This window comes from Anomalospiza imberbis, chromosome 24 (genome assembly GCF_031753505.1).
Source record: "Anomalospiza imberbis isolate Cuckoo-Finch-1a 21T00152 chromosome 24, ASM3175350v1, whole genome shotgun sequence".
Lineage (NCBI taxonomy): Eukaryota > Metazoa > Chordata > Aves > Passeriformes > Viduidae > Anomalospiza > Anomalospiza imberbis.
The window spans coordinates 4,960,023-4,974,650 of NC_089704.1; the positions used below are offsets into that span (position 1 = coordinate 4,960,023).

At 46.6% G+C, this 14,628-nt stretch overlaps 1 protein-coding gene across 5 annotated transcripts in view; it reads right to left on the reverse strand.

Annotated features, from left to right (window-relative positions):
• ARHGEF12 (Rho guanine nucleotide exchange factor 12) overlaps positions 1-14,628 on the reverse strand; it is an 81,011-nt gene that overhangs the window by 26,737 nt on the left and 39,646 nt on the right. For all 5 annotated transcript variants that reach the window (XM_068172159.1, XM_068172162.1, XM_068172160.1 and 2 more), the window contains 13 exons: positions 8,587-8,685; positions 7,613-7,662; positions 6,792-6,849; positions 5,989-6,167; positions 5,511-5,588; positions 5,234-5,353; positions 4,132-4,266; positions 2,740-2,811; positions 2,020-2,112; positions 1,544-1,654; positions 1,001-1,099; positions 318-360; positions 89-194 (listed from right to left, as the gene is read on the reverse strand). In XM_068172159.1, coding sequence (XP_068028260.1) covers positions 89-194; positions 318-360; positions 1,001-1,099; positions 1,544-1,654; positions 2,020-2,112; positions 2,740-2,811; positions 4,132-4,266; positions 5,234-5,353; positions 5,511-5,588; positions 5,989-6,167; positions 6,792-6,849; positions 7,613-7,662; positions 8,587-8,685 — 1,243 coding nt within the window. The remainder of the gene's footprint in view (positions 1-88; positions 195-317; positions 361-1,000; positions 1,100-1,543; positions 1,655-2,019; positions 2,113-2,739; positions 2,812-4,131; positions 4,267-5,233; positions 5,354-5,510; positions 5,589-5,988; positions 6,168-6,791; positions 6,850-7,612; positions 7,663-8,586; positions 8,686-14,628) is intronic.

The following is a 14,628-nucleotide window of genomic DNA, read 5'->3' on the forward strand; positions in this document are numbered from 1 at the left end:
TATATCTCCCTCAGGTTTCCCTGTGCTGGAATGTTGCCTGAAATCAAATATGAATTAAAAGGAAAACTCCACAGAGAGCTTTTGGTACCTGAAATCTTCCAGGTTCCTCTGAACCTCTGGACAGACTTTATCCTGCATGGTTTGGATGAACTGGCGGTGCAGCTCTTCAGGGAGGAGCTCTGGCCTTCTCCTGTCTGGGAGGCAGAAAATTCACCAATTGTTCCTCTGGGAACAGTCCCCACCTTCAATAAATGACTTCAATGAAGTCATTTCCCTGAATAAACCCACCCTCTCTCTGCCCTTCACTCCCACCCTACCTAATTCCAAGGAGATTTCCTCTGGAACTGGGACTTTCAGGTTCTGCAAAAGGAAAGAAAGGCTGGGAGAACCCACAGAGAAACCAGCACCCCAATAAAACACACAAACCACTCCAGGAAATTCCCTCAAAAGCCAAAATCATCCAATCTGAGCACCTACTGGTTTGAAAAGGGGAGACTCCCATGAATATATTCTAATTCACAGGATTATTTAAGATGAACATGTGGTATATAAAGCTCTGCTGCATTTTCTGGGAGTTTAATTCATGACAGCAAAGGTTTTTCTCAGCTTTCCAACAGAGACATAAAATTTCTCAATCCTTAGAACAGCCACATCAATACCCAAAGCAATTATTAACTAAAAAAGCAACGTAGAAGAGCCAGAACTTGCTTACCTACCACTAAATTATTTCTCCTATCAACAACAAATCCCCTGGGATTTCCTTTGTTACCAGGCATCTGAGGCCATTCATTCCCTGGTAACATTTCAACAAAAATACTCTAAAACTTTCATTACATTTTTACATTTTAGGAAGTTATTTATTGAACATTATTCCGATTTTGATTTTTTAAAACTATTTCTTTTGGAGGGCTTTAACCCCCTCAGTTTTTCACAGTTCAGGTGAGTGGAGAAAGGTCAGTTTGCTGGATGTGTAAAAATGAGGAAAACAAGAGGAACCTACTGCAGCTCTGTCCAGGAAAAACTGGTAAAACTCCAGGAAAACACGGCGGGTCTCTTTGGAGTTGGTCTGTTTGTACAGGTCTGTGTAAAGGTAGCACAGCTGTGGGGAACAGGAGGGCAAGAAATGAGGTGAAAACCATGGAGACTCCAAGTTTTCTTTCCAGTATTTCAAGGAATTCAGCAGTGCTGGGTTGAAACCTTTCCCAGCTCCTCAGGGAGGTGCCCTGGCAATGGGGGCAGAGGGAAGGGGCTGGAAGAGGAGCACAGAGAGGTCAAACCTTCCCTGAAGACAACTAATCGCACACCTTGGGGTGGAATGAGAGGCTTTCAGGAGACAAAGAATTATTTGTAAGCAGCCAAACGTAAAGGGAACAATTCTTTTTGTGTTTTTCCCTTTATCTGAGGAAATAAATGAGGATTTATCACCCTCAGGCCTGCACAGAGTCTGCATTTCCCTCCTTGCCAGGTCATGGCAGTGAGGTCTGGTAAATTCTGGTGAAGATTCCCAAATGTGAGCCAGGGAGACAATTCCAGAGCTTCTCACCAGTGCTGCAGGGTCAAACTGGGACACCACGTGGTGCAGGAGGACAGCCAGGTGAGCCGGGCGGGATTTCAGGAGCTCGATGTTCTGGAAGCAGCTGCACTGCCCATTAATCTGCAGGGACACAGGGAATTACATCTGAATTACTCAGGAAGAAGAGAAAGGACAGCTCAAATAATTCAGAGTAAATAGGTGGTAGCTGTGCTGCTGTGACAAGAATTCAGGATTTAACAAAAACTAAAGAAAATGAAATAAATCAATTCCTAGAAAGCTTGAAGTTTGGAGAAGAAAGAAAAATAACAGACTCAAAGATGGATATTGTCATAAATTCCCCAAATGTTTCTACTTGGAAAGATCAGCAACAACAGGAATCCCATTCCCAAATTCTTGTTTCACCATACAAGAAGTACTCAGCAGTATAGGAAGAGGGGAAGAGAATTCTGGTTGGTGGGGAAAAAAGGCCAAAAAGTCATTCCCACCTGCTCCTGCTCCGTGTCAAAATCATCATCCTCAGCTCCAATGATCTGAGTCCCCACGCGGGACAGGGGACTTCCAACACTGGACTGGGAGTCCTGGGAAGAGAGGGAAGAAAAGCACAAAGCTGGGATCGTCCCTCACAGTAAAACGTGGAGACGTTCTGATCATTTTAACTCCTCAAAACCTCCACCTCGCAGCCCCCTCCCAGGATCCAAACATTCCCAAACATCAAATCAGGGGGAGCAAGGGCAGCTGCATCACCTGCAGCCAGGAGCACACCAAGCACAGAGGGGGAAATGGGGCCTTGGGAGGACAAGCAGAGGAGGGGGAGGAGAATCCAGGAGTCATCCCAAGGATGATGATGTGTTCAGACAGCTCTGCACCTCCTGCTGAGCTCCACTTGTAGCCCTGCTGGAAATGGCAGCCCCCAAATGAGTGAGCATCCTAAAAAAAGTGCTGGACTCAAGGAATAAAACATGTGCAACTGCCCTCCTTATTCCAGGCCCAGCTGTTTTACTGCTGATCAGGTATTTTTTGCCTCTAAATGGCCCTGCTCCTAAGCTCCATAAACATTTACTCTGCTAATTAACTTTCCCTGCACCACTTTAATTGCATTTTATTTTCTAAAGCAAAGTTCAGGCATGCTCCATTTAGAAAGCAGCAAGATTTTAATGGGCCTGTTAGAGGAGGTGCTGTTGTGACACTTGATGTCTTGTACTCACAGTGTCTTGAAGCTCAGCCTTTTCTGGGCTCTCATCTGGATAAATCCTCTCCTTCAGGCCACTGCGAGGGCTCTGGGAAAAAGGGAAGTTCAGTTGTGGTAAGTAGCAGCAAATCCAGGGAAGGGAGAACTGCACAGTGCAGTCTGTCAGCCACAACAGCCAAAAAACTTCTCCTTTCTCACAGGAAAAGGAGGTGTGAAAAACCAGGGTAAAATCTGTGTCCTACAGGCACAGTTAAACAAAATAAAACCCCAAAACTCAAGTGAATGCAGAAGTTTTGGTCAGAAATCTGGTGTCAGTGAGCAGCAGCAGAACTGAAAAATCCCCAGCCCTTGGCTTTTTCCTTGCTCTCTCCACCTCTTCTCACAGTTCAGCTCTCTCCTCCCATCTGCCAGCACTCCTCTTGCTCAGGAAGCCCAGCAGAGCCTTATTTGCAAAACCCACGTGCTGCTGGCTCATCCTCAGCGTGTCCAAAGGTTTCTCCAGCCAGGCCACTGCTCAGGCTGCTGCTTTCCAGCCTGGCTTTTTCCCAGCTGCAGAACTCTTTCCACTTCCAAAGGTTTTCCTTCACCCCTGATCCTTAAAATCCTCAGAGCTGGATTGCAAAGCTGGAATGTTTGGTGTGCCAATCACCTGCACTGATCAAACACCATCCCCAGCACTGACAGCATGATGATTCTTAGGAAGATAATTATGAATTCTGTTGTGCATTTATTAAACACAAACACTGAGTGTGATGTGGTCAGATTTGGAATGTTTCAAAACAGAGTCGTGGATGCTTCCATCTCACCCACCTCCCTTTCACTTCCAACTGCTGGGACAAATTTAGCTCCCACATCCTTAAGTTCATCAACAAACTCAGGCTAAATCCACGCAGAGAGTCTCAATTCCCCTGCACTAATCAGACAGTGACTTAATTAAGGATTAGGCACCAAGGGAGAGCACAGGAGCACACAGGTTGATAACTAATGAGAGAACAAGCCAAGAGCCTTTGCTGGTGGCAGGAACTGAAGCTGATTTGGTGGAAGGAAGGCTCTTTCCCACTTTCAGGGCAAGCTGCCTGGATCTGAGTCACGGTGCTGCAGCTGGAATATTCCCTTCAAAGATGCTCTAATTGGCAAATGAGTTTTGAGAAACATGCTGGCATCCATCTTTGCCTGGTTACAGGGATTAATGGCAGGACAATCTAATCCTGGATAAAACCCCCAGAATCTATTCTCTCCCAGTCTCTAACACCAGTCCAGTATAAGAGGTTTTCATAGGGAAAAGGTTTTGGTGGGCACTGAGGAGCCTGGTCCAGTAATGCACAGGACAACACACACACAGAATCTGCCAAGGAAACCCAAATGCAAGAGGGAGAGAAGCAAAGCCCTGGGGCTGCCCCACACTCACATCAGCAATGTCACTGTTGGGTCTGGAGGGGCTGTCACCACTGAAATCCAGTTTGCTGCCACTGTCTCCACTCTCTGCCTCCCCCTCGCTGATCTGCAGTGACTCTGACACAGACCTGGAGGACAGGACTCCATCCTGCAAAGATGAAAGCAGAAAATATCAAGAGACCAGCCTTAAAAATCAACTCTTTGAAAAGCCAGGCAGCTCACATTACTCACAAAACCTTAATTTATCTAGAAAAGGCTGCAGTGTTTTTCTAAGAGAAAACAACCACACCGAATTTTCAGCACTTTTAACACAGGGGAAAAGGGGAAAATGACACAGCCTAAATTCTTTTTTTTTCAAAAGGGACAACAAAATTTTTTAAGGCTTCCAAGAATGACTTAATGGGTGTATTTTAAGTTGCACTGACAGATAATAAACACATCATTGCTTGCACTTGTTCTTCAAAGCAGGTTTTTCAGAGATGAGAGCCCACTGCTAAATGAATTAAGATTAAGAAGACAGTGCCAAATTCAAATCTCAGCTGCAGAGGGTGCAGCCTGCCTGTCCAAGCAACTGCAGCTTGCTCATGATGCCTTGTGCAGGCTGGCCTAGAGCAGAGCTGGGCAGAGCTAAAGAATAAAGCAGAGATTTATTCAAAGGATCTCCTCCATGGATCCACCTTGGGCAGCACCAGAGCCCAGCCAGGGCTGCACCCAGGATGAACCAAAATGGTCCCAAAATGCACGAGCGCTCCCGGGGGCTCTCACTGTGATCAGCTCTGCTCCATTGGCACATTGGAGTTCATTGTCCCATTCCAGCTTTAGCCCATGCAGTCCCATCCTGCTTGTTTTCCTCTCTCCAGCCCACATTGTTTGTGCTCTTGGGGCTGAGATTTGGATCATTTGTCCTTGGTGCCCAGCTGGAGCAGGAATTGTTTTGTCTCCCTGCTCTGTGCAGAGAGCTCACCATCCCCTCATGTGAACCCCAGACCCACACACTGAAGCAGCACAGAATGTGAAAAATAGAAAAGCTAAACCCTGAGGCATCACCCAGAACACCATCCAGCCCCCGGACTGTGCCTGGGAGCACTCCCCAGAGCAGGCTGAGCCCGTGTCACCTGAGTGCAGCCCGTGGCCTTGGAGAGCTGCTCCTGCAGCTGAGGAATGTGTTTCTTTGCCTCCTGGATCTCCTTGAGCAGGCGGGTGGAGGGGGTTCGGCTGTACTCCTCCTGCAGGATCTGCAAAGGAATTGTTTGTGTCTTTGAAATTAGCACCTGCACACCCAAGGAGCTGCTACACAAAGCCTGTTTTCCACAGCTCTGCTAATAAATTAAATTAACAACCCCTCTTTGCATCACTTCCCCCAGCTCTCTCCAGCCTGCACAACTCCAGTACCTGCAGCCTCTCCTGCTCCTTCTGGAGCATCTTCCTCAGAATCTCCACCTTCTGGTTGTGGACAATGTTGTTCTCCTCCTAGGAAGTACAGAGAGATTAAGGTTGGGTTTGTTGGGCAGAAAAGAAAAATGGACATGCACATTTTTCAGCTACTTCCTAAAAACAGGCTCTGAAAAGCCCTGTGAGAAGCAATTCAAATTTCCAACCCTATCCTATGTATTCTTTCTAAATTTTGAACAGCTTCAACAGTATAAACAGCTGTAACAGTATAAAAACCTGTATTTCTATTGTCTCAGATAGGACTGCATACTTATACTTGCAAAATACTTTTTCATAAGTGAATAAATACCCACAATAAATAAGCACAATAAACATTTATTATATAAATATCCCAATGCCAATCTGAAGCACAAAAAAAATTCAGGCCAAAACCACCCGAGTCCATTTCTCCTTTTGGGAAGAGAGCTCCAAACCTTACCCCCATGAGCACTGGGCTGGTGATCCTTTCTGCATTCCCTGACGTGCCAGGCGAGTGGGGGGATGCCATGATGGGAGACATATGCCCAAAAGCTGCCAGATCCACGTCGGAATCCGCCAAGGGAATCTGGGGGGACCCTGGAGGGCGCCCCTGGACAGTGAGAGCTACATAGGAACCCGCTGTGGGGACACAAGGACAGGCTCAGGTCACACACACGGGGACACTGCCATGCCTCTCTGACTTCCCTCACCCTGCAGACCCAGCTCACACCATTCCTCCTCCAAACCACTGAACCTGAGAGCACTGCCTGCTGTAGAAATCTGTTCCAATTTCAGATATTCCCCAAACTTTCACGAGAATCAGCCTTTATAAAAGCAAGCGGTCCAACTTCCAGCCCAGCAGGTTACATCTGCAGTGCACACACACACACAAAATAAACCATCACCACCTCCTTCCTCATACAAGAAAACCCACCAGGAACATATTTCCTGTAGTGCTGTGCAGGCATCACACAGCAGCACACAGCAAGTGCCTGCCCAGCTGTGCTATGTAAGGTGGAAATAAAAGATGGGGAAGCACCCAGGCAAGGCTTGGTGGTAATTCAAACATTAGGTTAAGGAGGAGCTACAGGAGAATGTATCAGCTTGAATTCAGGATGTCAAAATAATTCCAATTTCACTTCCCTGTTTCAAACACTCCCTTTATCTCTCAGCATCGACCTCACCCTTGTCACTTGGCAGGGCCCTCAAAATGATGCCTGTGACACTTTCAAGGTGACAGAGGAGCCACCTGCCTTTACTTACACTTGATCAGCTTGACCACCTCCAAATGGTTCGAGTGTGTTACCAGAGTCCCGTTCACCTGGCAGGGAGGAGAGAAAATTCTGTGTTTGGCTCCTGATTTCCAAGCAATTCCACACATTCCAGTAGAACAGCAGCATTTTCTTCTCCCCCATCTCCATTACTGCCTCTTTCAAGACATTACCAGATACATTATTTATCCTTCTAACAGTTTCTCTCAGTGAGCAGAGCTCTGTAAAAAGAGAATTGTGCACACACCAAAAGAACACAAGCAGGCAGACAAACAAAAAAAAAGGGCAATCCATCTCTGCTTGGGCAAAAAAAAAAACAACAGGGTAGCTAATTTAATTAATTAATTTTAATGCCTGGTTGAAATCCCAGCTCCATCTGTGTCAGGAGCTGCTGTAGCATTTTGCAGCAATAGTTTACAGAGTCTTTTAAATTACTGACTTGATTTCTTACTTGCTTGGGACTAAAAAGAACAAGGATGTGGGAGCAGTTAGGGGGAAAACAACAATTCAGGCAGGCTGTTTTATTTACAGATCATTATTAACAACTCTGCTTTCCTTCTCTTCCCTGCCATTTCTGGTTTTATTGCATTTGTGATACTTGAACCTGGCAGGATGCTGCACTTGTCCATAAAATTCTGCAACAAGGATCTGGAGGAGAGTCAGCCCCAGAACACTGAAGCTTAGACCAAAATGCAAACACCACAGCAGACACATCAATGCCTTCTTTATTTTTTCAGAGAAAGAGCTCATTTAAGACAAAAGAGCTCATTTAAGACAAAGAACTCATTTCTCTCCCAGTTTCAACATCCTTACCTTGATAATTCTATCACCTGTCTGCACTCCAGCCCGCATGGCTGCTCCATCTGGAGAGGCAAGAAATCACTCAGTTCCCATTTCAATACAATCATTTATAGCAAAAATGGTTTTAAGACTTCTGTAAGACATGCAAAATACTCCTGCACTCAGCCAAGCTTCCTCTAGCAGTAAAATCCCTGGGTATCGAGTCTAGAGCAGTTTTGCTTTCACCTGGCACTGGATGCACCAGGACATGATCCCACCATCTCCCATGGAGACATTTCCTCCCCCTGGGAAGCAAGAGGTCAGCTCCAAACCCACCAGATCACAGACTGCACCAGGCAGGAAAAGACCTTTGAGATCACCAAGTCCAACCTGTGACCTGACACCTCCTCATCAACCAAACCATGGCACTGAGTGCCACGTCCAGTCTTGTTTTAAACACCTCCAGGGATGGTGACGCCATCCCCTCCCTGGGCTGGTGATTCCAGTGCCCAAACCCTCTTTCAGTGAAGAATTTTTCCCTGATGTCTAACCTAAACTTCCCCTGGCACACCTTAAGGCTGTGTCCTCTCATTCTGCCAGTGGCTGCCTGGGAGTAGGAACAGAGCAGAGGAAATTCACTGCTCAACCCTGACCTTGCACATCCCTTCCCAAGCTGCAGCCACCCCACCTGGCAGGAGTTTGGGAGTCTTCTGCTCCAGCTCCCAGACAATTCCAGAATCACAGAATAATGAGGTTGGAAGAGAGCTCTAAGATCATCAAGTCCAACCCATGCCCTAACACCTCAACTAGACTATAGCACCAAGTGCCACGTCCAGCCTTTTTTTAAACACATCCAGAGATGGTGACTCCACCACCTCCCTGGGAAGACAATTCCAGTACTTTATTATTCTTCCAGTGAATTTTTTTTTTTCCTAATACCCAACCTGTACCTTCCCTGATGTAGGGGATGCCCATGGAAAGCTGGCAGGCTTGGGGGATGCTCTCACCTTCCTTGACAGACTGCACGAAGACGGGGTTGTCCCCGCTGACCGTCAGCCCGAAGCCGTTCTCATCCCGCTGGATCACCACACACCTCTGCACCAGGCCTGGGGACACAGGGGCAGCACAGGGAGGGCAACACAAAGAGACACGAGCCAGGCATCAGTCCAAAATCTTATCCTCCCAGATAATCACACAGTACTCAAAGGAACGGGGACAACACAGCACAGGGAAAATAGAGGAGAGACAGGAACAGGGCAGCAGTCCAGAAATGGAGAGGGATGTCAAGACAGGTCAAGCTTATTGCTCCAGCTACACAAAACAGAGATGCAGACAGCTCAGACACAACCTGAGGGAAAAGCAGCTTTTAAAGAAGAGCAGCAGTACCCACACCAATGAGCAGGATTTCTTTTGTCTCCGTTAATAGTTCAGAGGTGCTGCTGCACCACCAGAAAGACCTCACAGCTCCTACAAGCTGCTCTAAAACAGAAGCACAAATCCCTCAGAGTAATATGAGAGGGCTGGGCTAAAACAGATTTATTGATCAGGAAAAGTTCTCCCAATTCTCAGCCAAAATCTCCTCTTGGGGCACCTTCTGCTCCAGGTGAAATACTGCACAGAGCCAGAACAGCTGAGGTGAAGGAGTACAAGCCACATTTAACTGTCCTGATCAGGATTTCTGAAATAAAGAGCAGTCCAGGGCCAAAATCCCAGGAGATGAGTTTGAATGTGCCCCTTCTTTAATTTGCTCTGAGACATCAAAGACAACTCGTTTCCTGGTATACTCAGTATAATGTGAACACAAATGCTGCTGCAGAGATAAATTCATCTAGTAGGTGCAGCATTTGGACCAGGTGGAATGCTGGGGATGTCTTTTGTTCACCTGGAAATGGGACAAGAGAAAGACAAAGCAAGCAGCAGCCCTGGCATAATCCTTGCCAAGCACTTTCCTAGGAGCAGCTGCAGAAATCCTCCCACAACGGAGCCCTCATTCTGAAAAGTGACTTCAGGAACTCTGGAAATGCTTCCCAGGGTGATTTCCATCACCCTTATTTCTAACAGCTTGCTTTGCTTTTCCATTTCCATTTCTAAAGGCACAGCAGGCAAAATTCCTACACTGGCACCTTGAGAAAGAAATCAGAGCTCTCCCAAATCAGATTCCAGAACTGCAGCAGATTTGTTTGGTGTGGAGGGAACAGGGGGAATTGGGAAGATGCTGTCCCAGCCAGACTGGCTTTTCTGGAATGGGCTTTAAGGTATGAATGGTAACAGAGCAGGGAGTCATTCCCCTGTCTCACACTGCTCCCAAACCACCACGGCTCCTTCCACTGCTCTGCAGCAACTCCCCATGGAAATGAGCAGCCCCAGGAGCCAACACTGCCTGCCCAGCCAGTCCTGCTCTCCTCCAGTGTGCCACACATGAAAATGGGTGTGGGAGCAGTGGAAAAAGTATTCCAGGACTTCTGCAGCACTGTCACATCCCAGGAATTCCCCTCCTGCCAACAAAGCAGGAGCAAAGCACGGCATTCCTGGCAGCTGCAGGGCTGGGGAGTGGATGGGAAGGAAAATCCCCCCACCTTTCATCCCACCCTGTGCACAGGGAGAAGTGAGGAAGGTGCCTCTCCCTCGTGCACCTCCCCTTCTTTTATAGGACCAAGCTTCTGGAAGTCTCACTTCCCAAGAATGATGCCCGGGGCTGGGGTGTGGGAATTGGTGCTGTTTGGGAGGAACAACTCCTCTGCAGCTCCCTGCCAGCCCCACGGGCCCCTGAGTAAGGCTCCAAGCTCAGCTTTTGACTCACGACGACTGGCCTTGTTGAAAGACACAGGAGAGCCCTGAGTCTGCTCTGCCACTGGGTTTCTTCTTCTCCAGAAGCAATAATCCTTGGGTTTACTGAGAAGCTTCCTCCTGATGCCAAAGCAGTGCCCACGCAACATAAACTGACCTGGCAGAGTATAACTGAACTCAATTCAAGTTTATTCAAGTTAAATTCCTTCAGTCCACAAGCTTCAATTTCAACCAAGACCACCTTATAAATTTAGAACGGAGTGACAACTGAAATCAGGACAACTCGACCTGAAATTAGCTCATAATTGCTTTTTTCCTGTACTTATTTTCTTCAGATAAGGGACAAACACTTAACCCTTCTCCCAATCCAACACAAAAGGCTGAAATGAGGTAGAGGAGATAGCACACTTGCCAAGGATACACTTTATAGTGATTTTAATGACGTTATCTGGAAGTTTTCTGGAGATAACACTGTGACCTGCAGAACGAGATCAGCTCTGATAGCACTCCCTGCCTGAAGCAACCTTCAACTGCTTTTACCCTGCTCATTTTGAAATATCCCTCCACGATATTTCACTTTTTCCAGCTGAAACTCAGTGAGTATTACAAAGTCAACAGATTTCGTCATTAATAGTACTCAAAATAAAATTATTAATTACCATATTCCCATTTTTGCTTTCCTTAACAGTATCTTTATGTTATGAAGTGAAGAGACATCACTTAATTATGCTTTAAAATCAGTCTCTGTTTATGTCTGGAGTGGATTCCTAAAATTCTGGAGGAAAAATAATAGATTTTAATGTTTTTTGTCCTCATGGAGATGAAAATTCCCCCAAACTCACTCAAGCCAGGAGGACAACAAAGCAGCCAAACCTGTGCTGGAGTTAAAGAGGTTAAAATTAAAAGTGAAAGCAAAGAGAAAAACTGCAAGGAAAGCTGAGAGGAGCTTCAGTAGGTGGCACTCGTCCCTCTCCCTTCTCCAGCCCTGCTCCAAGAGCGTCTTTGGGAGGTTGGAAGGACAAGGTCTGGACTTCTCAAGGTCACTGACACCCCAGGGCCAAAATAATGCTCTCAAACAGCCTGGCCAGACACATCTGGGCTGCCCAACAGCTGCTCTGGGAAGCTCATTTTTCTTTTTCTCTTCTCTCCATCCTATTTGGAAGTTATTTAATAATATAGGAATTTCTTTAGCAACAAACAGAGCAGGGGTTCACTCTAAAAACCTGACTGAGAGAATGGAGAGATGAGGATGGACGAGGCTGGGGGCAACCTGGGCCAGGGCAAGGTGTCCCTGCCCATGGAATGGCTGGAACAAAATCATTTTTAAGGATTCCTCCACCCCAAATCAGCCTGGGATGCCATGGGATGTGGATTCCACCTCCCAAGTCTAGTCCAAGCCTAAGAGCTGAGATTTGGGAACTCAAACCTCCCCTGGGAGCATGAGGCCACGATAGGAAAATGCAGTTTAATAGAGGGACTTGAAATGAATCATTCCAGAAACAAAAAACCAAACCCCCTGGGGTTTTGAGAGTGGCCAAATGTTTCACTTCATTTGGGAAGCTTTCTGTCCATAAAATACTGTCAGAAATGCTGTTCCACAAATATAAACAGGACTTTTATAGAGGCAAGTTTCTCTGGAAAAATGGTGGCCACAACATAAAGACACAAAGCTGGTAAGGACTGCAAAAAAAAAAAAAAAAAACCAGGGAGATTAAGTTTCAATTTCAAAACATCTCAAATCTGGGGTTTCAAAACAAAAACCAAAAACTTATCACAAAGTTGGAGAAAATATGTGAAAGAGTTTGTGTGAAGTCCAGGCTAATATCTAGGCCAGAAATTGATGATTGCTGAATATAAAGGAAGATATTTTTGGAGAGCAACCAAGTTGTGAGGAAAAGGAAAGAGAAACTGATACCTCACCTACCACCCTGAAAGGTAATTTCAGTTTTCAGTCCATTTAAGAGATGAAAATGCTACTTTGAGAAAAAGACACTTAATATCATGGGAGACCACAGCACTAATTAGCAAATTACAGCATAACAAACTACACTCATCCTCTCTCCAGATAATCTGAATTTTGTTGAATCTCACGAAGGTGAGATGGTTGGGTTTATGAATGAAAATATGTCACTGAGAGATATTTCTGTACCTTTTATTTTAAATTAATTACAGTCTTTACATTTTAAATTCATTTCTGTACATCAGAACAATTTCCCTCCCTGACCACTCTGCCCCGCCCCACAAGCCACTCACACACTTCAGGAAATTCTGGCTCCCGAATTAAAAATTTCAAGAGGTCAGAGCAAACACCCACCAAAGCCACTCCTCCTCTCCCTGCTGTCATTATTCCCCCATTATTCCCTTTGCAGTGGCCAGCCCCCATCCAGTCAGCAGTGAGGAAAAATATCAGTGCAGTGTTTCTACTTGGAGGCTTTGGAATCGTTTGGTCCCGTCCAAAGCAAACAGCAGAGCTCTGCACACATTCCAGAGAAACCTGGCAAAAGCAGACAAAAGGCAGGGCAAGGCCACTGGGAAGGAAGGATGAGTGGGAGCTGCTCCCAGGGATCCTGGACATGGGGACAGCATCTGCAGGAAGCTTGGGGGCAGCCAGAGCTCACGTGAGGAAATTGTGTTTGTTTCTGGCACACGAGGAAAGCCAGGCTGGAGCAGAGAGATAAACACAGAGATGTCCCAGCAAATGTGCCCTGTCATTAACCCAGAGCATCTCCAGCACTCCGTGGGGAAGCAGCACCAGGCAAAAATGAGCACAGGGGTTTGGTTATCCTGACTAACCTGGATTCCAACCCACAAAATCAGCCCCAAATCCCTGCTGTTCCAGCCCTCTCCCTGCTGTTCCCCGGGAGGGTGGCAGGAGGAATGACAAGCTGCAGCAAGCCAGCTCTCCCCGAGACAGGTTTCCATCAAGGCACGCTCCAAGGTGTTTACAGCTCCTGAAGGAACACTCTCACACCCTGAGGAACGTGGCTATCATATTACTTTGCTTAAAAAAAAAAAAAAAAAAAAAACAAAAAAAACCCAAGTGTGTGATTCAAAATTCCAGGGGAAACGAAGAGATCTCACAGAAAGTACAGGACACACCTCCCCAGACTGCACCAGCTCTTCCTAACATGCCTGTGTTGGTTTGAACTCTTCAGGGTTGGTGTTGTTCGGTTATTTTTTAGTGTTCCTTGCTCTGACAGCATCACTTTGCATTCCAGAGGTGGGTTAAGATGCTGGAGCACAGCCATGAACACCTGGCAGTTTTATTCCAGTGGAATGATAAAGCTGATGATTCTGGAAGAGTCACTGCATCCAAAATCCCACAGCAGGTTTAGCAGCAGCAATTTTCTGAACAGATTAACATCAGAAAGTGTCACAGACTGCTTTAAACATTAATTTAAAAAAACAGTAAAGGAAAAGAAAGGTAACCCATGGCTGCAGTCAAGACATGCACACTTGGAATTAAGAAGTGCAGCTAGAATAAGCCCAAGTCCAAGGGGCTGAAGATGCTGATAGGATCCAAAAAACAACTTGTGAATACTTATTAACTTCTAGATTCTAAGGTCTGAACGCAAATATCTCCAGAGACTGGGAGTGGAATAAGTCCCTAGAGCAGGGGGAGTGTCACAGCCCCAAGACTGACACAGCTGGCAAAGCTGGGGGAGCACACAGGTGTAGGGATAGCACAGGATGTGTGGGGGATTCCCATCCCAAACTTGTTATGTGCCATTTACTGCAGCCAACAAGCCCAGGACAGCAGGGTCACTCCCTCTCTCTGGGACAGAGAAGTTCCCATCCCTCCACTTCTTTAAATTATTCACAGACACAATTTTCCACTCCTGTCAAAAGGAACCGACAGAGAACACCTACAAACAATGCAGGAAGATGAATAAGAGTGAGAATATGGCACAGACTTTCCCTCCAAGCACAAACCCCTTTGGGAGCTGTGTCCTCACTGCCACGAGCACCCAGTGACACCTCCACAGGTGCCAGATTTAACATTCTCCAGCCACTAACATTCTCCAAGCTGAGAACTGAAGCAGGATGGAAGGGCAGCTCTGGCTGCTCCTGCAGGGCTGCAGAGCCTTTCCAGGCTGCTGAAAACCCTGCCTGGCTTAGGAGCTGAATGCCTGAGTGGGTCAAACGCCTTAAAGACAGCTCAAACCCCTGTCCCTGCTTGTCCCCCAGAGCTGGAGGGCAGCACGGCCACCCTGGCCTGGTGGCCCTGCTCCCAGCAGCAGAACAGCCCAGATGGTCACTTG